Source organism: Labeo rohita, chromosome 23 (assembly GCF_022985175.1).
Source record: "Labeo rohita strain BAU-BD-2019 chromosome 23, IGBB_LRoh.1.0, whole genome shotgun sequence".
NCBI classification, from domain to species: domain Eukaryota; kingdom Metazoa; phylum Chordata; class Actinopteri; order Cypriniformes; family Cyprinidae; genus Labeo; species Labeo rohita.
In genome coordinates this window covers 24,991,174-25,012,449 of record NC_066891.1, presented here as the reverse complement: position 1 = coordinate 25,012,449, position 21,276 = coordinate 24,991,174, and the positions used below count along the sequence as shown (strand labels likewise).

The window sequence follows — 21,276 nt, the reverse complement described above, 5'->3', positions numbered from 1 at the left end:
AAAGGGTCCTGACCAAGCGTCAATATGTGATGAGTTGGGAGTGAGAATGTGTTGATAAGACACACTTGCAAATGCGCTGGTCTGGGCCTGAACCTGTTCTCGCTAGTTAGCAGACAAATTCCCATCTTCTAATTTGGATGTGTGCATTTGTGTCTTTGAGAATTCATTAACATTCCTCTCTTCCCTCTCAGGTGCAGAAGTGACGGAACCCAACATTTCCGACAGCCGCGGCGAGCGCATGGACCTCCTGGTAAAGCAGGAGGAGGCCGCAGCGGGGGACGGCGGATTTCTGTCCGGGGAGCGCGATGAGGCCGTGGCCCAGGAGAGAGGGGGCTCGGTGGCCAACCTGCGAGCCGCCCTCATGAGCAAGAACAGCTTGTTGTCTCTGGGGGCAGAGATGCTCGGAGAGGAGAACCAGCTTCTGTTCGACTACCTGCCCAAGGGAGGACACTCTCTCTCCCGTAAGTCATATTGTGGTCCGCTGCTCTCGCTCATTGAGTTTCCATAGGGTCCAGTAGGAAGTCTTAGGCTCTGATAGAGTCCCATTGGGGCGTAGATGTGCTCCTGCTTGAATGATTATACGCTGTGTGTTACATGCAATCACTGGGTGCACTATAAACCATAGCGTCCTGTAGAGACTTTTAGGTACTTGTGTTTGGCTGTATGTGCTGTTGAGTTTTTGTATGTAGGTCTCCTCTGTAAACAATGACATTTCATAGGAACTTGTATGTGGTCCTGCTAGAATGGTAAAGGCTGTGCTGTCACTTAGTTCTTCAGAATTTGTGTGTCCACAAACCTATACAGACTTTTAGCCTTTAGGACTCATTTGTGCTCTTTTGCTACTATTGAATGCTTGAAACCTCTCCTATTGGTTTCTGTATGTCTTTGTAAACCTCTGTGCCCCTGTGGATTGCCAATAGACGTCTTAATGAGTAACGTAGCCTCCTGCTGACTTACACAAACTCCTGTGTCGTCTATAGGCTGTGATGGAATCCTATTAGTTGACTATGTCGGTGTGGATGACTGTGTTTGAGTAATGAACACATTTTCTGCATTAGGATTTTGGGTTAAAATGTATGCATTTGTATAAGAGAAAAAGGGAATGTTTTAGGTCCTGTAATTGGTTGCCAATTTCCTTAACGCTTTTCATCACTTGTAATCAAGGTTATGTTTTCTCCAGTTAATTTCAGTGGCTTAAATCAGCTTTAGACTGTTTAAAATGAACAGCCATTTTATAGCTTTTAAAGCTTACACGTAGTATTTGACCTTCATTTTCCATTCACTAAGTGTGCCCTAAAATTGTCTGTCTGAAAATCAGGTTCGCAGATATTTAATGATTTATTAATGATGGAAAGGAAAACTTTGAAAGTAAGGAAAAGAAAACTTTAGGGGCATCATTTTCCCCCCACATTCTGTCTTTTTTAAAGAGGTCCTATTATGCTTTTTCACTTTTTCAACTTAATTTAGTGTGTAATGTTGCTGTTTGAGCTCAAAAAAATATCTGTACATTTACAAAGCTCAAAGACCACTCTAATATAAATATCTTTCATATAAAACACTACAACAAATGGCTCGATCGGAAGACGAAGAAGAAAAGCTGGTTTAGTAGTGTCGCCATGTCGAAGAGATCACTGTTTTTTGCTTGCAAAGACACAATCCTCTTTTTCGTAAACATTCTCAGAATCTAAATTGGACTCAACTATGGTATGGCAAATTTGAAGCCATAGTTAATATTTATGGCTGAGCAAATGAAACTCGCAGTTATGATAATGGGTGTGACATTTCCAGAACACGCTCTAAGCAATTCACCAATCACAATGCACGGACCACCTAACCAATCAGAGCACATTTTGTGTATTAGAAGGAGGGGCTTTATTGAAAAGGAATTAAGCAGAGCATTCGAGACTGACTAGGAAGAGAAGTCATGCAAAAATATTGCATTTTTGGAACAATGAAGCATAAATCTATTCTAGTACACCCCAAGAACCAAATCAAAACTTCATAAAAAGGGCATAATAAGACCCCTTTAAGATACTACAGTGCCAAATGTTTTTATATTTGATGTTAACAAATTGCTTATTTATACTCATATCTATACTTCTTATTTTATAGGGGAGCACAGGGCACAACCTAAAACTTTAGACTTTCTCAGACTTTCTGGGGTTCAGACAGAGTATAATTTTTTATCCACATTAATTTCACACTTGTTTAATACAAATATGTGACTTTGAGTCATAACTACAGTGTATACGTTTTTCGTTATTTACCTCAAAAGAATGGAAGTGAAATGTGACAACATGCCCCGTATGTGGGGTACATTTTATTATGTGAAGGGCATGTTGTAACATGACCATATGACAGCTTAAAATGTTATCTTATTTAATGAAAAAAATATACAAGACAAACTAAAATATTATGTTAATAAAATAAAGTTAACTTAAATGTTAAATGAGCCAAAATGCTTGACATTTCTTAAACAATAATTTCTGAACATTAAACATCGATTGCCAGTCTTTTGATCCAAAAAAAAAATGGATCAAAAAATTAGCATTCCTTAAAGTTGACTCCTTAAAGTTACAGAGGAATTTAGTTTTTACCTTTGTAATGGTATTTTTCTAACTTTATTAAATGTATGTCATCTTTTATGTCAAATTTTTAACAAATTATATTCTGTAAGCTTTTTTAAAATTTCAAAATTAAAACAACCGAATAAGAATAATAAGTTACCAATCAAATGAAATCAGTATTAAAAAATTTATTTGTACTACAGTGGCACAGAAGAACACAAAAGTGGCTTGTAACATATTTTCATATGTTTAATGAGGCTCAGACTCCTGGCTCATGCTGAGATTAATGTTTTAAATATAAAAAATTGAATACAGAAATATTAAATGATTTAAATAACTAAAAGGATACTTTAAAAATGAAACTAAAACTGCCAGTAGTTGGCGGCATGTCACTGATTTAATTACTGAATCATTCATTTGATTCATTCGAACGGCTGATTCATTCGGGAATAAAGCAAGTGACTGTCTTTATGAATGGGAAATTGAATCATTGATAGATTTGTTTAAAAACGCACATTCGTTCATGAACTAAACACCACTGTTTGAATGTGCAACGGCTCGCTCGTGACTTGTTTCAGACTATTTTTGACGACGAAATAGAACAAAATCAGGCAATAGTGTTATAGTCAGACAATATAAGTCAATTAATATTAATTTCTTTTTTATTTAACTGTTGTATTAAATCAATATCTCAATTAAAAACTTTCTTAATTGTTAAAAGCTCTCACTCAACTTAGTTCATCGCAATCTCACAAAGATCCATTATAATCAACAAAACTCTCTACACTGCACAATGAATCTCTTATTTACACTCTTTACACTTTGTTTATGAAAGGATTCATGAGATGTGTCTGTGACACATTACTCAACATTGCAAAAACATGTAGAAACCTTTGAAGCTCCCCTAAGCGTAAACACAAATATGCTAATCAGGTCACTCGCACATGGTGCTCCTAAATATTTTTTCATAGTCGCATGCAGTAGTTAGAAATGGTCGCACTGTAGAGCCCTGTAATAAACACTGAGATTAAAACTTTTACTATGGTAAAATTTGGTGCACTCTATTCTCTATACAGTGTTCATATGACAACTAGTTAATACCGTAAATTTGGTTATGCTAGCATGTGTGGAAATGTTTAAACCACGTGTTACAACTAACCCCCGTGTTAGTTTGTGCCCTGTGCTCCTCTACTTCAATATTTACAAAATTGCATGATGAAAATTTTAATGATGCCATATTTAGAACACTGAAAATGCGCACACATACACATGAAATTCCATATGTGCGTATATGTTCATGCAGCCGTGTACAGTTAGTTTGTATTGCCGTTTGCTCATAACGACTCTAGATAAATGTAAAATAGTTTGCTGAATGGCTGCAGACAGAAGGCAGTGTTGAATTTTACATCTGAATGTACTCAGCTGAGAAAGAACTAGAATTTCTAGACTGTAGTTTGTCATATTTAGATGCGTCCATGCATATTTATGCCCTCAACAAGTTCTTTTGTTGAAGCGTGTGAGTAGTAACATTTTTGCGGTGGAATATGTCCTCCGTAAACACCAGAGCTTTTATGAATGGCACTGAATTTCATAAAAGCTTTGGGATCGCCAAACCCAATTTTTGCCCACACTCAATCACTTTGTCAAAGTATTGAATGTGTGTGGGTCTGTGAGTGTGTTCTGTTATTTTTGGCTTATTCCTTTGTGAGTTTATGTCTCCTTCACTCCCTTTGCCTCTCTCTCTCCCTCTGTCCTGGGTTGGTAATTGTCTCTTTTGTCTGTTTAAGTTCAGTCTTCTGAATAGGAGAGGGAGGACAACTCTGAACCACTCCTGCTCTTAAAACCCTTAGGGCAGGCTCAAGAGTGTGTGTTTGCTGAACTACATTAAGTCTTAATGGCCACTCTTGAGGATGAAACACAGTGGCTGTCACTCACGCCACAGGAGCTTTTGTCTCCCAAACTCCAGCTAAAAGACGACGTAGAGGAGCATTAATCTGATCATCTCCCTAATGCACGAACCCTGCCTTCCACCAGCACTGCCAGGATGTTCCTCTGATCTTTACTTCCGTCTTAAAGTCAACATGAAACACCTTTCGCAACCTCTTTTACCCAATGTAATATGACACATTTTAGAGTAGAACGGTTTACTCATGTTTTTTTATCCATGGCAAATTGATTGGATTGTAAAGAGTGGACTCCAACTGATGTAATTTGCCTGATTCGTGGAAGCTTGAAAGAAAATTACATTGGTTTGAAACATTAAAAAGAGTAAATTCTTCATTTTTGGGTGAAGTATGCCTGTGAAGTCCAGCGTAGGCCCTATATTAAGTATGTAAACAGATATGTTACGATCTCAAACATGTTCTACATGAAGAGACACATATTAAACATTGAAGTCAGCACACACACGCAAACCACACAAGCTCTCGTTAATATGTAACCGACCAACCGATGATAGTTTGGGGTTCTGCGCCCCTCTAAAACAAACAGCGCTCGTTGAACCGCACCGTGCCGCTCTGACGGATCACTAGTCGCCCTCCTCTCCCAAACTTCAAAGTAGATTTGTTGAAGTCTCTGGGAAAGGAATTGATTTGATCGAGCCGAGCGGGTCACGGCGGGTCCCCTTGCGTCCTGCAGGCTGCTGTGATTAACCCAGATAGTGTGTTATTGGCTGATCCTGGGTCAGGTTTGGTGGTGTGATTTGCTTTAGGTGTGTGTCTGTCTTCTCTACTGATCTATACACACTGACAGCGGGCTGACAACCTGTCCTCTTCAACGCCACTGCCGGAGTCTCAGGGGAGAGTGTGTGTGTCTGTGTGTGTGGTTTTATGTGTACGGATATACAAATTTGCACTTACTAGGAATCAGTGAGTTGTTCCAAAGAACTATCTACACACTCAATGTACATTCCAAACCACATACAGTAGAGTCTGAATATTAAATGATACACGGTTTATACTACAACACAATGGAATATTCAATACGTTACAATAACGCAATACAATACAGAACGTGCACATGGGATGATATGCATACAATATATAGAGAACAAAATAAGTTTATATATTAATAAATATATACATATACAGCAGGGGTGTTTCCTCTGAGGAGGCAAGGGAGGCAGTGTCTCCTCAAAATATTGGATGAGAAAAATATTCATAGTATAAAATAAAACAATGCCAGTATTACAAAATGTAACATTAAAAAGTGTATAAATCACCAGTTGTTCTAAAGAAACATTGTCCAACAGTAGGTAAAGTTACAGTGGGAGTCCGCGTCTATCTTGCCTCCCCTGAACTCAAGTTTTAACTAACCCCCTAAAATGTCCAGTGAGTTTGACACATATTTACTGAGCTTTGATGACTGATGATCCAAAAAAATGTAAAAATGGTTAAAAGTTAACTATTAAAAAGAATAACTGAACATACACTCTAAAAAAAATGCTGGGTATATATTGGACAACACGTGCTGGGTTATTTTATTCAAGTCAACTACTGTTTAAAAATTATTATATTACTGGCTTAAAATGGACTGGAACTTATAAAAACAGAATTACTAGAGGCAACAGCAATAATTAAAAGATGAACCTTTATGATTAAGCAAGAACACATGGACAAAATACAAGACAAATTGAATTTATTTGGGTGAATACAGCATAGTTTACAATATTACATACATTTAAACTCATTTAACATTTAAAAGTAACATTTTAAATTTTAGTGTATTCAACTATACTCTGTATTCTCGCTTTTAGCAAAATAATGCTAATTCTCATAGTGATGTGGCACTGAAATCTGAGCCAGTGAAGGGCTGCTGTTCACTGGGGTTACTTCAACCTTGAGACCGCGGCCTTACGTTTCACTAGTAGCTAAAAGATGTCGTGAATGACTCCAAAACCCATAAACAAATAGTACTGACATTAGAGAACATATTTTAACGTCACATTAAATTAAACTCGGTATTATAACGAATAAAATCCATTTATTTTATGCAAGGCAAAAGGCGTTTCCATCATGCAAAGTGACGCAGCTGACTGACATCTTGTCATGTTGCGTTGCGTAAAACAATACAATTTACAGCACAGTAAAGACTTTCTAAATAAAGTCTTTACCTTTATTTTATTGAAAAAGGGTACCAAATCGACAGCGCTGAGAACCGCTCTCTCCTGTAGAGGACTCAAAAAGCCTACGCTCTCACTGTAACTCAGCAGTTGGGGTGTTTAGTCGAAGACGTGCTCAACCCAGCGGTTGGGTAGAAAGAAAAAAAAATAACCCAGCACCTGGGTAAAAAATATAAAAAATAACCCAATAAAATGACCCGACAAGTTGAACCCAGCATTTGGGTTAAAAAAAAAAGCACCAACATTTTTTAGAGTGCAAGTTCACAAAGAAAATATATTGTTTTAATTGACTTATTATTTTGGAATAAATGTTAAATGCTTAAAAACACTTAAAAACCTGATAAGATTTGTACGTGGCTTTAATAAACAGAATATTGATTACATTGTTAATGAAAGCTATGAATAAAAATTTCAATGAGAACTACAGTTCTTTAAAAAAAAAAAAAAAAACTGATACTGGATAAACAAACTCAGCCAAGCTTAGATTAGCACTCTTGATTGTAAGACATTTCTGTAGCATTGACATGAACCTGTGCAAATTTGGTTTAAATTACTGTAGATGGGACATGCTGGAGTGCAATTCGGATATTAGTTGGAACCAAGTAGATTCAGTTGCTTTCTTAAGTGGAATTCAAATGAATGTGCTCATAATTGTGCATCTGTTGGCGATCTGTCAGCAGAAGTGAGCTGAATTTTCGGTTATTTTTGGGCTGAAATTTCATTAAATTGGACCTGAGCATGTGCCTTCCTGGTTGGGTGTAAATGCTTCACTAATGAAGGTAAAACTGTCCTGCAGTTCGAGCTATTTGTCTGCTTCCTTTTTTTGCAGAATTCATAGGTCATTACCCTTCGGGGTGGGTTATAGCTAGACAGGTTTGTGTATGCTCGTGTATCCAAATATGCATACTTCCCTTCTATATTTTAGGTGAAAAACAGTATGTTAAAAGGTTATCATGTCAAAATTCACTGTAGTCATAAAATAGTACGCCAAAAGTACCCAGATGACCTACTATTTCTGCAAAATTTTGAAGTACGACACTTAACTAGCACATGAGGCCACGGGTAGGTAGTGAAGCAACACAACTGTTGCAAATAGGTCACACGACAATAATAACATGGTGAATGTAGTATGTCTAAGACAAAAGTGTGGTCCAAACCACACAAAAATATTGTTAGCAGTCAGGTATCATCATAGGAACTTAGCATATGAAGGTTAGTACCGTTTCCCCTAGAGAAGGCACCTTGTGACAAGGCAGCTGGTGGTTAACCTCGGTTGGCCAGCTACCATGTGGTAGTTTCTCTTTAGTCTGGTGTATCATGAGCTGTAATAGCATAACATGATTTCCTGTATCCTCCCAGCTACTCATTGTTTCTACATTCAGATGAGCATTTTCTCCCTGTAGATTCCATTAGATTGGGAAACCAACCGTAGGACATGTTACTTTATTTAGATAATTAATAGGAGAGATGTGAAAGTTAGTTCATCTTTACGCCAAAGTCTGAGACAAAGCTTTACAGGCTTGATCTCAAACCGTGGCCTGTGATCAGTCTTTACATTTCTATTGTAATGAACCACGGTTGGTGGTCATTAGGTCAAATGCCCATCCCACATTATTCTCACTTAACTCCCGAAGAATTTCCTGGAAAGTTTCGCAACCACCATCAAAATACCTAAGTGCACTTTAGTTGGGAATTTTACAAATGAGAGAGTGACAGTGGACTGATGGTTTGATGTGAACCATACATTCAGTTTCAATTTACTGTTAATTGATGTAGGGGAGTTTGCAGCACGGCTGCATTTACACATTGCAGACAAAAGGAAGGAGAAATGAGAGGGTAATGTGTGCTAGATGGGAGTGGACGGTGTAGGAGAGGAAAATTCCAGGAATCTGTTCGTGGTTGTGCATTACTGTAGCATGTGCATCTGTCCACTTAGCGCTTAACCAGCATATTCCCAACAACGGGAGTCCACAAACATTCTTGTCCAAAAAAAGACGAGATTCAGAAACACAGTGGCTTGAAAAAAAGCTCAGCCTCACATATACGGTCTATTCAGATGACCCTGTATATAGTAGATGTCTAGCACACATCTGAAAAAAGAAATATGGTTGTTATTAAATGTTACAAAAAGTGAATTCAGAAGTCTAAAAGTGCAGTCACATTGTTATTCAGCAATTTTCTCAGGTGAAATCCAGTCATACTTTCAGGAATTTCACATGAAGTTGAAGGAATTCCAAAAATTATGAATTATATGAATTAGGTTCAGTTGGAAAGTTAGGTGCATGTCGGGAAGTTTCTTGGTTTCAAAGTGACTACTGTCTGAATTCTGATTCATACATTGCCACACTACTGAGATTTTTTTCCAGTGAAATGTCATTAATGTAACTAACATCTGCATCCATTGCGTCAAGTCTTGTGGCATGAGCACCGTTTCTTAGAATGCAGTGTCATTTTAAAAGCTTTAATAATGCGTCTTGAGGTCTTGACTTGCTAAGGTCTTGGGTTGCCAAGTTTTCACAACAAAACCCTCCCAATTGACCCTTCGCAGAAAGTTTGACTGACAGGCAATCTGACCAGTCATAATGTAGATTCTGCCATTTTTGTGCGACAAAGAAACCAGACTGGAGAGTGGATAAACATTGGTGGACTTGAACTTGAAAGATGTGTACTGATGTCCTTTGCCGTCAAAACAAGATACATTCTTATGTTCATTCATGTTTATTTCTCGTAACTAATAAAGAGAAAGAGATGATCTGTTCATGTGCCGCTTGAAATGAGGCACATTAAAAAGTCACAAAATGTTTTTTATTGTTTCGATTTTTTACAAAATGACAACATTTAAAAGATGAAACTTTTCTAATATCTAAAGTAACCCGCTCTGTTTTGTATGTCAGCCCGATGTCAGCTTCCTCTTTCAATAAATTATTGTAAATATATACACAGTTTTTTAAATATCTGAAAGTACACTTAGCATCAGTCAGTTAAGTATTATAATATGATATTATGATAAATTAGCATTGAACTTTAGTAATTAGAACTTTAGTAATTATAATAACCATGTATGAATGCATGTGTCATGTTGACTGAACTTAGGACTGGTGGTGGTGCTTAAGATATTATTTGTCATTTAGTGTTTTTTTAAAAAGGGGGGGGATAAAAATAATACTGATAAGGTAACACTGCTATGAATTCTACTACTACTACTACAAGGATTAATGAGCTGCTGGATTCATGAATATTAATCACATTGTCTGTGTTCGCTCGAACTGATTTGCTGAAATCAAAACAGGGGTGATAATAGGTGAGCACCAGCCAATGAGATTGCCGTGTACACATTAGTTACACCTACAACCGGAGAAACAGCAGTTCTTAAAAGCTGAAGAATTCCGAAGGAATTTTGATAGGAAAATACAGCAAAGAATATTGTTTACTCCTGCTCTGTATCTTTCTTTGTGTGTGTGAGACAAAGCAACGGCTAGTTGTGTGCCTTTACACTAGAGTTTACGGTTCACCAAATACATGTACGCTGCGCATACATTCAGATGAAATTAAAAATAAAATTATAATAGTATAATAAATCATAGTAACACCACATTTTATTGTCAGTAACAGTAACAGGAGAAACAGTAATTTCTTTGATTACTTGTTATTGAAAAAAATAACACCATTAGTAACGCCGTTATTCCCATCACTGATGATGTGTAGCGTCTTTATGAAGGGCCAACTGCTACTCTAAACTAGCCCAATCAGATTTCAGGGGATACCCCAGTAAAAATCACATTCCAGAGGGTAAAATACACATTTTTTGGTGGGGTTACCCTGGTAAAATCAGGTTCCAGGGGCTAAATATCACATTATTGGGGTTGCTTCAACCTACGGCAACAGTGTTAAAGTAGCCCAATTCCACAGGAAAACCGTGGACTTGGCAACACCGCTTGCTAGGAAAATTCCTTAATGAACAATTACACAGAGGTCATAAGTCATGACTAATTTTTGAATTAACAAGTTAAATTGACAGTCCTGATTATTAAACATCAAAGCTACTTGGTTCTAACTAGTAAAGACAAATCACTCCTCAAAGAAGTCAAATGTCACATTTGTCCCTCTATGTTCTATAATTGGCATAAATATTTCACCTTTCTCTGAACCTTTGCCTCTGCTACTCTTGGTTTCTGTCATGTAGCATGGTTACTATTTTGTCTATGCCCTGTTTGAACTTTTGCACAGATTCTGGCAAGCAGCCTGACATGGTTTTTTAAAATAAAGAGAACGTCCGCCATCATTTAAAAGCCTCTTCTTTTCTATTTCTTCATCTCTCACTTACACTCACACACATGCGGCTATCCCTTGGTGTGTGCACGTGGGTGGATGGAGAGGAGCAAAAAAACAGAGCGAGAGAGGCCAAGCCCTAACCCCACTCCGGTCTCTTCATCTCCTCCCTCCTCTCCCTCTCTGGTTCTAAATGAAGGCTGTGTGTGCCCCTTGCCCCCTTCCCCTCCTCCTCCTATTCCTCCTCCTCCTCCTCTCTCTCTGCTGCTGTGTGGAAGATGGCCGCTGGTCTGAGAGTAGGTGGGTGAGACTCATTTCCTGTGCTCCTCAGGGCCTCGTTGCTCCAATGGCAGCAGCAGCTCCCACCATCCAGGGGCCCTGTTTGGTAGCAAACACGGGGCGTCTTCTTCATCTCCTCCGTCTACTCTTCCTCCTCTTCCTCTTCTACTGCCGCCTCCGCCATCCGTGCCACAGCCCCCAGGGGCCCTCGGTATGCCACAGTCTGGGGGCCCCCCAGACAAGCTCTATGCGGAACGAGCCCTCAAAGCCTCACCCACTGAGGTAAGTCCAACAAACACCCAGTAGACATCCTTCAGCTCTGTGTGTCTCTTGATATATAGCTGTAGAAGATTTGTTGCTTTTTTTTTGCATTGCCTGCTCTGTTCCTGCATGTTCTCTTTTTCTGTTAATTCATGTTTCTGCTCTTTCTTCCTTTCTGTGAGAAAAATAAAGGCCCCTGTGCAGGGATTTCCACATATTCCAAAGATATCTGGACCACCTGACCATAACCAATCAAATCCATCAGCTATTCCAAATTTTGCCAATTTCCCCCTAAAATAAGTGTAAAGAAAGTTCAGGGTGTCCATCGTCCTTTGTGCATTTGTCATTCTGACGAATATAATGACCACTTCCGCAGCTGAGGATCTTCTGATAAGAGGGGGATCCAGGTGGCGGTAGAAATCAATAGTGACGGACAATACAGAGGGGCAGGGTGGGTTTTTGTTTTCTTGAGTGAGAGCAGGAAATTGCATTCTCCCTGTGTGTGCTGAGGTGGCATTTGGTTTCGCAGGACCTCCCCCCCAAGAAGTTGTACCATCTCTGTGGACAAGCCATCTGTTTGCTAAAACCATAATGTGTCACTCTTACGCAAGAGAGGGCGGAACGAGAACGAGGGGGATGGGCCGCACCTATGCACGTACAAGCTCACGGGTGAAAAAACACAATCGGATCCGTAACCCTCCACCTCCCAAACAAACACACACCTCACCTTGTGGACAATACTTAACGTCCTCTCATGTCCCAAGAGTTTTCTCTTTGTCTCCACCTGTTGGATATGCGTTGCATGCTTTTTTTGCATCTCAGGTTTTGTTGCTTCAATCAGTCTTTGCTTATCCTTTTTCTTCAAGGGTCCCGTCTATCTCTTGTGTTTCTAGTGTGTCTGTTTGTGTGTTTTACCTCATGAGCTTGCATGCCTCAGGAGCACACACCTCAATACACACCTGTGATCAGAAGTACACATCTTGATGTGCATGTGTATGTATTCTTACAGGAGGAAATGCAAGAAGAAGACAATAGTCCAAATAACAATGCAGGTACGCGTGCTGTCTGTGACGCCGATGGCCCACCACATGACTGCCTGTTATTTTTCACATACATAAGCCGATATCCTGGCGTTAGTTCTCACCTCTCTCTCCCTCCCTCTCTCTCCCTCTCAGGGCTGGAGCATGTCCAGGTTCCTGTAGAGGAAGATCAGATGGTGGAGGAGAAGCATGGAGTGTGTGTGGCGGAGGTGCAGGGCGGAGGGCCGGGCTGGCGGCAGGAGCTCGCCTGCTCTCTGTGTAAGCAACTGTTTAGCAGCCTGCTTCAACTGAGACAGCACGAATACAGCCACACGCTCTCGCTCATGGCCCTCTCGCTAGACTGCCTCGACCACCATCGCCCCCTAGTGGCTTCGTCTCCGCTCAACCCTTCGCCGGCGCGCTACCATTGCTCGCAGTGTCCCGCCAGCTTCACCCTCAAGTCCAACGCCGACCGCCACGAGAAGACCATCCACCTCAAACGGAAGCTGATGCAGTGCATGTACTGCCTCAAGCACTTCCGCGACCGCACGGACCTGAACCGGCACCTGTCGTCCGTGCATTCCAGCGAGCGCGTCTACACGTGTCCCGCTTGCTCCCGAACCTTCAGCACGCAGAAAAACCTGGCTACCCACGGGAAGGTCTGCTGTCAATCGGGAATCTCGCCCACGGAGCAGCTATGGAACCTCCACGGCTTAAAGGAAGACGACCACATCCGTATAGACGACTGATTCTCCAAACCAGCAACATTTAGCTTTTCGTTACAAAGGGAATGTGATACTAACTTCAGGGCATCCCAGTTCAGGCCTTCCCCAAGTTTTGGCCACAGCACTGTTGACCTTTCTACAATTACTGTACATTATTTTCTATGTTCTTCAAACATCTAAAGTATCGTCAGGTTTTTTTATGAGTATGGCTGCTGAGGCACAATTGCTATGCAAAATAAAGACATCCTCTTGTCGCATATAGAGCTGTCTGCTTTTTGTACCACGCAGGATTATTCAAGGACTGGAGAACATAGAGATCTCGGTGCATTGGATGCCAATGCCTTTACATTTTGGGTGGCTTCGCACCCCCTCTTTACCAGCGAACTAATCTTATTAGTCTTAGACTGCAATACGGACTCAGGCGCAGGGGTCTCTTTAACTCACCAGGATGTTAAGTAGTGAATTCAGCTGTTAAACCTGTGCACAATGCTGCCCTCTGCAGGAGAGTCTGTCTCTTGTATTCTGCACTTGAGTGTGAGATGATTAGGGATGAGAAAGATTAGGGAATGTCCTAAATCTTTCAGCAAGCTACGTTGTCTTCAAATGTGTGTGTGTGTGTGTGTGTGTGTGTGTATGAGAGAGCACCGAATCATGTCAGTAATTAGCTCTTCTCGGCTCTCGCCCATGCTGACCCTAAATCGCACTGATAAAGAAGATGTAAGAGGAAAGGACGTAAGTCCTTTAAAGTTGTGACCGGTCCTTGTGTGACCTCACACTAGCCTGACTGTAACAGCCAGTAAAAAAGTAAAAGGGTATTGAAGGTGTTTTCTGGACCCTTGCTAACAAATGTGGATCTAATGTCTACTTAGTGTTGAACTTTATAGAGTTCCAGTTTATGGGTAGTTGTTGAAGATGGAAGTGAATTAAGATTTTTTTTTTAATCTTAGCCGTGTCATTGAGTGGTCAGACCTAAAGCTTCTCCAGTAGAGTTCTGGGAAATCTTCGAGGCAGTCTACACTTGTAGTAATACCTGGAGGAGATGTTGTTATGCTAATTGCAATTTTCACACAACATATGTCATACACTTACGACAAGTTCATTAGTGTATCAGTGGGTGCTTACACACCAGAGGAAGCTCTGATGGAGCATTCGGAGGATAAGGGATGTGTTAGATCCATTTCGAGAGTGCGGAAGAGTTTAAAAGGTTGAAATTGAGCTAAAATAGAGCGAATGCTATTCTGAAACTTGAAACTACTAAGAATCTTGACGATTGGTCAACATATTGTCAGTGCGCACTGCTGCAGTAGTAATTAGCATTTTTGTGACTTTTGAGTTGCTTGTTTTTTTTTATTGAAATCAGATTTGGCGAATGTGTTGACATTCTTACTGACACTGCAGTAAAAAAAAGAAAAGTGGACTGTTATACTAGAACCACCGAAAATTATACCCAGTCTTATACCCAAGTATTCAAAAGGCCTCTTCTTTCTTTTTTTCCTTAGAAATATGGAGGTGTTTGTCTGGTGTCTTTGCAAAGGTCTTGAAGGTCTCCGACACTTTTTGCATAGACCATCCGATCAGCGTGTCAAATGTAACTCTTTGTTTTTTTGTTTTTTTTATTCTGTCACAATATCTGCTTGGAACACAGAATGAAAGCATCACAGTTATCTTTCAAACTGTTAAACGTGGTGCGGTGTTGAATGTGGGATGATTTGTGAAAGGAATCACTGTTTATCACCTATGCAAAGAGAGCGAGAGAGATTTGCACTGAAGTTTTCAAGGTCTTAGCACTTTCTCCTCAGGAAACGAAAGGACTGATGCACTCTGATATTGTCTGAAGAGGTTTGAATGGTGGGCGTAAAAAACGCATCAGAAATCTCAGTCACAGCTGTTTTGAATTGCACTATTTTTTATTATCAAAATGAAAACAAACGTTAAGACTGAAAGCACAGATTTCTGTAAATGTATTTTGGAACAATATTATTGTGTAACTGGTTGGTTGTAATTTTGTAGACAATAAATTTTGACGTAAAGCATCACGAACACTGTGGTCATTTTATTTTACGAATAATGAAAAATGAAAACTGCGAACCTGTTATTTAAAAAAATGATCATGTTTGGAGGGTCACATGGGGCTACCTTAAATTTAAGCGCGTTGTCTAGATCTGACCATCTGCTGTTTAAAAAGTGTAGATTGTCAGTTCCAGAACAGATGCTCAGATTCTGAAGTAGTAAATGGGAAGCGTGTTGGTTTTGACGTTTCAGCACATGCTCAGGTCTTTCATGTGTATGGATTATTAGGTAAACCTGAGCTTCAGGTCTGTTCTTACCTAAATGGTGCTCATCCGCTTATTAGCTGAGCTAGTCTAGACCACTGCCTAATGAGATTACAGTCATCACAGTATGAATAACACAAAGCACATGCCTCTGTCTGAATCTTTTACTAACAGAAGATGGAAAAATTAGAACGAGGACAAGTAGTAGTGGAATTGATGTTTGGTTTTGTGAGTTTGGGTTGATAATTCGTGCAGCGATTGTTCAGCAAACAATAGGAAGCTATGCTATGCTGTGTAGTGGGTTTTTCATCTTTCTTTGTTGAATTTGAGCAGTAAAATCTGTTTCGGTGCTGTGGTTGCTAGGGAAACTGTCTTTTGGGGCTGCTTTTGGTAGCTAAGGGCAGGTGAGTTAGGGAGAGTATCCCTCTTGCAGTTTGTCAGTGCTTTGGCTATCTTCAGTGTCTGCCACTAGATGACACAGGGAAAGGATAAGAGGGATTGGAAAGGATATACAGTAAGTGATGTGAAAGTGGCAGTGATAATATCATGATGAGCAGTGACAATTTACAGGGTAAAAACTCAAATGTTTTTATTTAAATATATGCTCATTAATGTCTTTTTTCCATTTTTTTACTCTTGTACCGTGCAGAGTGCAGTAATATTGTATAATGTTATTCAAAACATACATATTGGAGTACTGGTAAAGCTAACATACTTGACTAGACACTGCCATTTAAAAGTTTGTGATCAGTAAGATTTTTAATGTTTTTAAAAATAGTTTCTTATGCTCATCAAGGCTGCGTTTATAAAAAAATACAGAATAAATGTAATATTGTGAAATATTATGATGTAAAATAACATTTTTTTCTATTTTAATATACATTCAAATCTAATTTATTCCTGATATCAAAGCTGAATTTTCAGCATCATTACTCCACTCTTCACCGTCACATGATCCTTCAGAAATTATTCTAATATGCTGATTTATTATTAGTGCTGCAAACAGTTGGTGGTTAATTTTTTTTTTTTTTTTTTGGAACCTGTGATGCTTTTTTCAGGATTCTTTAAATGAATAAAAGTTCAAAGGAACAGCATTTATTTGGAGTAAAAATTTTTCTAACAAGATACACTACCGTTCAAATTTTGGGGTCAGTAAATTTTTATTCTTTCTTTTTTTTTAAAGAAATACATACTTTTATTCAGCAAGGATGTGTTAGATTGATTATAAAAAGTGATAGCAAAGACTTATATTGCTAGAAAATATTTATATTTTGAATAAATGCTGTTCTTTTGAACTTTGTATTTATCAGTGGATCCTGAAAAAAGTATCACAGATTCCAAAAAATAAAAAATAAAAAATAAAAAAATAAAAAAATAAAAAAGCAGCACAGCTGTTTCCAACACTGATTTTAAATCATCATATTAGAATGATGTGATTATGATGCTGAACATTCAGCTTTGCATCACAGGAATAAACGAAAGTTTAAAGTAGAATTATTATTTTACATTGCAATATTTTGCAATATTACAGTTTTTTCTGTATTTTTGACCAAATGCAGCTTTAATGAGCATATAAGACTTTTTTTTGCAATGACACTGTAGATAGATAATAGTTTTTTGCATTACAGTATTACATTTTCGACACTTTATAATATGTGTCAGTTTATTAACATTAGTTAATGAAATAGCTGACAAGAAATAATAAATAATACTTTTACAGCATTCATTAATGTTAATTTTCACATAGACACATTTTTAACATTTCAGGTTTTATAAATGAACATTAACGTATTGTAGATAAACATGAACTGATGTACAGTAGCATTTTTATAAATTGACATTGGCTTACACTGTAAAAAAATAAAAAACACAATTTGTTGAGTCAGCTTAAAATAATTTGTTACACTGCCGCCTTAAAATTTTAAGTTCAGTCAACTTGAAATGTTAAGTTGTGTAGAATGTTGTAGAATGTTACTCATTGTTAGTTTAAAACGCCTAATGCACTGACTAATGTTTTACCAGATGTGACCACATTTTTACTGAATTACCAAACAGGGTTGCCAGTTCTCAATTGCTAATCAAAATTAGCCCAATCCTGTTTTTTCTTTCAGTGGGTTTCCCCTTTGTTGGTTCTCTCAGTCAAAATTGCATTCCAGGGAGATCACTGCAAACCGTGGACTTAAAAAACAATGTAAAAGTCACCCTGTTCCACGGTAAAACCACAGACTTGGCAACCCTGTTACCAAATTTGTTTGTGTGTTAGCTGTCGTTAAAGTACTGTCCAAAAAAAAAACAAAAAAACATGGCACTTAAAATCATTTTCTTTTGCACAAAACTCTTATTTCTTCATTTTAAGGTAATATATGACCTGGACATGTTCTTCCTTTTGGCTAATTCTGATGTAGAGTAACATCCTCCTTTGAGTCATCCCTTAGGGCTTTACAGAATGCTCCTAAAATAAAAATAGCCCTGACTCCACCCATTAAAATAATTAGGGTTAACATGAATCAGCCCGTTATGTTAATGCCGCAATAGCGGCTGTTAATTAAAGTCATGCTATCCAATAGAGAAAGAGAGAGAGATTAACCCAGTGCTTTGGTAAGTAGGTTTGGCATTAAAGCAGTGTGCAGGGCTTTAACACCTCTCACATATTAACTCTCATACTTCCAGTGGCTTAACCTGCATGTGTTCAGACTCTGATCAGCTCTCCTCACATCTCTTCATCTCTATCCACAGTTAATGACTTCACAGTGATCAGGAAGAAGTTTAAGTGCCCATACTGCAGTTTTTCCGCCATGCACCAGTGCATCCTGAAGAGGCACATGCGTTCACATACGGGCGAGCGGCCGTATCCCTGTGAGATCTGCGGGAAGAAGTTCACCCGGAGGGAGCACATGAAACGCCACACGCTGGTGAGTGCAGTACCAACAGGAGGCGGCAGTGAGTGAAACACAGAAATTATGCAAAAATGCGCAAAGTATACAGCACTTAAAGAGATAGTTCCTCCAAAAATGATGATTAAATCATCACTTACTCTCAAGTTGTTCCAACGATATTTTGAAGAATGTGGTTAACCAAACGGTTTCCTGTGCACATTGATTTTAGTATTTTTTTTCCTTACTATAAAAGTCAATAACTGTTTGGTTAACCACATTCTTCAAAATAACATCTTTTGTGTGCAACGGAAGAAAGAAACTCAAACATGTTTGGAATAACTTGAAGATGAGTAAATGATGTTGTAATTTTAATTTTGGGGTGAATTATTGTTTTAAGAGTGGTTAAGATGACATTGTGGAATTTTGATTATTACCTCTGGATGTTTGTAAAAATATTTATCTGGTGAAACATTTTGAATTTCAAAGCTCATACTTTGAAATTTCTTTTCAGTTTTACTGAAGGACTATACAGCGCATGTGCTTTTCGTAAAAAGATGTTTGTGTGGGAGACATTCGAGTCTCTAGTGGGCCCCTATTAAATGCAGCATTCTGCCATATCCCATAAACCCCTCTTATCTCAGTTTTTCTCTGCCCTTATTGCCAGCAGTTTTTTAACACCTCCTCTCCTTCTTCTTTCTTAATGCCTGTATTTACTGTATCTTCTCAAGGGAAGCACACATAAACACGCTTTGGCGCATGTTCTTGGTCTCTGTGTGGCTAAGAGACGTGCCACAGAAATTAGCTCTGGTTTTGAGCATATCAAAGGCCCTGTAATAGTGTGACATGATAACAGACAGCGCTGCTTCTGCTTAGCGCTGAAACGTTTAACACCTAAACATTGCTTAATTCATGATCCACACCATGATGGATCGCACCCGATATGCTACACCGCCACATGTTGTCACCGCTTCGTTATAATGTGGTGAAAAATTCAAAGGTCTGCACAAGAGACTGTAATTGGCTGAATGCTTCTCTTCCCTTGTGAATCCAGCAGCGACTGTAGATACACACTTGGGTTGGAGATGCTTTTACAGTTCATGTATACATGTAATGCGTGGCATTATAGCAATGTCGAGGTCTTGGGCTTGATTCCCAAAGGAATCCTTGTAATGATAAAATGCATACTTTTAATCCAATGCAAGGCGCTTCAGATCAGAATGTCTTTCAAATGCTTAAAAGTAAAAGTGTTCAAAGCCATTATAAAGTACATTCTACATTAATGTGATAAGTTGCCATGTTGCTAGGCAACTGTAAATAGCCTAATGAATTACTGTATATCAGTGATTTCCTGTAGCCTGTATTATTTGGCGAAATAATTATTGTTAAAAAAAAATTCTAACTATTGAACATTTGGGTCTTTTATCATATCGCTGTCACTGCAGCATATGTTGAGCAAAAATCTAACAAAAGCAATTGTGTTAACTGAGTGCATCTTTTACTGTATATGTGACCCTGGACCACAAAACCAGTCATAAGTAGCAACAGCCAACAACACATTGTATGGGTGAAGATTATTGATTTTTCTTTTATGCCAAAAATCATTAGCATATTAAGTGAAGATCATGTTCCATGAAGATATTTTGTAAATTTCCTACCGTAAATATCAAAACTTAATTTTTGATTAATAATATTCATTATTGGACATTATTATATGGCCGAGATACATTATTGAAATATTGTCCTATCCTGAACATCAATGGAAAGCTTATTTATTTCGTATTTAAGATGATGTATAAATCTCAATTTTGAAAAAATTTACCCTTATGAGGTCCAGGGTCACATTTGTTTCCCAGGACTTGTTAGGACTGATTACATACAATATAAATCTAATGTGGTTGCGTGTATTTGACCATCTACAAATATAATTTAAGTGTTATCCGACCTCAAAATAGCTTATCAGACCCTGTTTACGCATTTTTATCATTCTTTGCTTAATCAGGGGCCGGTTGCATAAACACAGCTGCTATGTAAGGATTAGTTCACTCCTGAATGAAAATTTCCTGATAATTTACTCACCCCCATGTCATTCAAGATGTTCATGTCTTTCTTTATTCAGTCGAAAAGTTTTTTGAAGAAAACATTACAGGATTTTTCTCCATTTAGTGGACTTAAATGGGGATCGGTGGGGTGAAGGTCCAAACTGCAATTTCAATGCAGCTTCAAAGGGCTCTGCATGGTCCCAGCCGAGGAATAAGGGTCTTATCTAGTGAAATAATCAGTCATTTTCTTAAAAAAAAATAAATAAATTGTATACTTCGTAATCAAATGCTCGTCTTACACTAGCTCTGCAATGCGCATCTACAATTTCACACATTTTATATTATCACACTGGAAAGGTCATGTGCTGCTATTTCTTTGTCTGTGTACTTCGGTTAAAAAGGGTAGAGTAGGGCAAAAAACTCCATCTCATTTTCTTCTCCAACTTCAAAATCATCCGACATCACTGTTTTACCTTTTTTTGTAAAAAGTGTTTGACTTTCTTTGCAAGTTTGCTTTGTAAACACTTGGTCGGTACGTCCGCCTATGTCACGTGACCTTTCCAACATGATTACGTAATGCGTGAAGTCCAGCTAGTGAAGATGAGCATTTGTGGTTAAAAAGTATATAAATTAAAATGATTGATCACTCCTCAGCTGGGACTGTGTAGAGCCTTTTGAAGCTGCACTGAAACTGCAATTTGGACCTTCAACCCACCGATCCCCATTGAAGTCCACTATATGGAGAAAAATCCTGGAATGTTTTTTCTCAAAAACCTTTCTTTGCGACTGAAGAAAGACAGACATCAAAATCTTGGATGACATAGGGCTCAGGAAATTTTAATTCAGGA

General features: G+C 38.5%; 1 protein-coding gene across 5 annotated transcripts in view; it reads left to right on the top strand.

Annotated features, from left to right (window-relative positions):
- zbtb46 (zinc finger and BTB domain containing 46) overlaps positions 1-21,276 on the top strand; it is a 97,155-nt gene that overhangs the window by 71,759 nt on the left and 4,120 nt on the right. For 3 of the 5 annotated variants that reach the window (XM_051096000.1, XM_051096001.1, XM_051096002.1), the window contains 4 exons: positions 192-461; positions 11,288-11,517; positions 12,506-12,548; positions 12,672-16,530. In XM_051096000.1, coding sequence (XP_050951957.1) covers positions 192-461; positions 11,288-11,517; positions 12,506-12,548; positions 12,672-13,264 — 1,136 coding nt within the window. In that variant the 3' untranslated portion in view covers positions 13,265-16,530. Of the gene's footprint in view, positions 1-191; positions 462-11,287; positions 11,518-12,505; positions 12,549-12,671; positions 16,531-18,249; positions 18,426-21,276 lie in introns of those variants that run through there. The other 2 variants (XM_051095998.1, XM_051096003.1) reach the window with 2 other exon arrangements.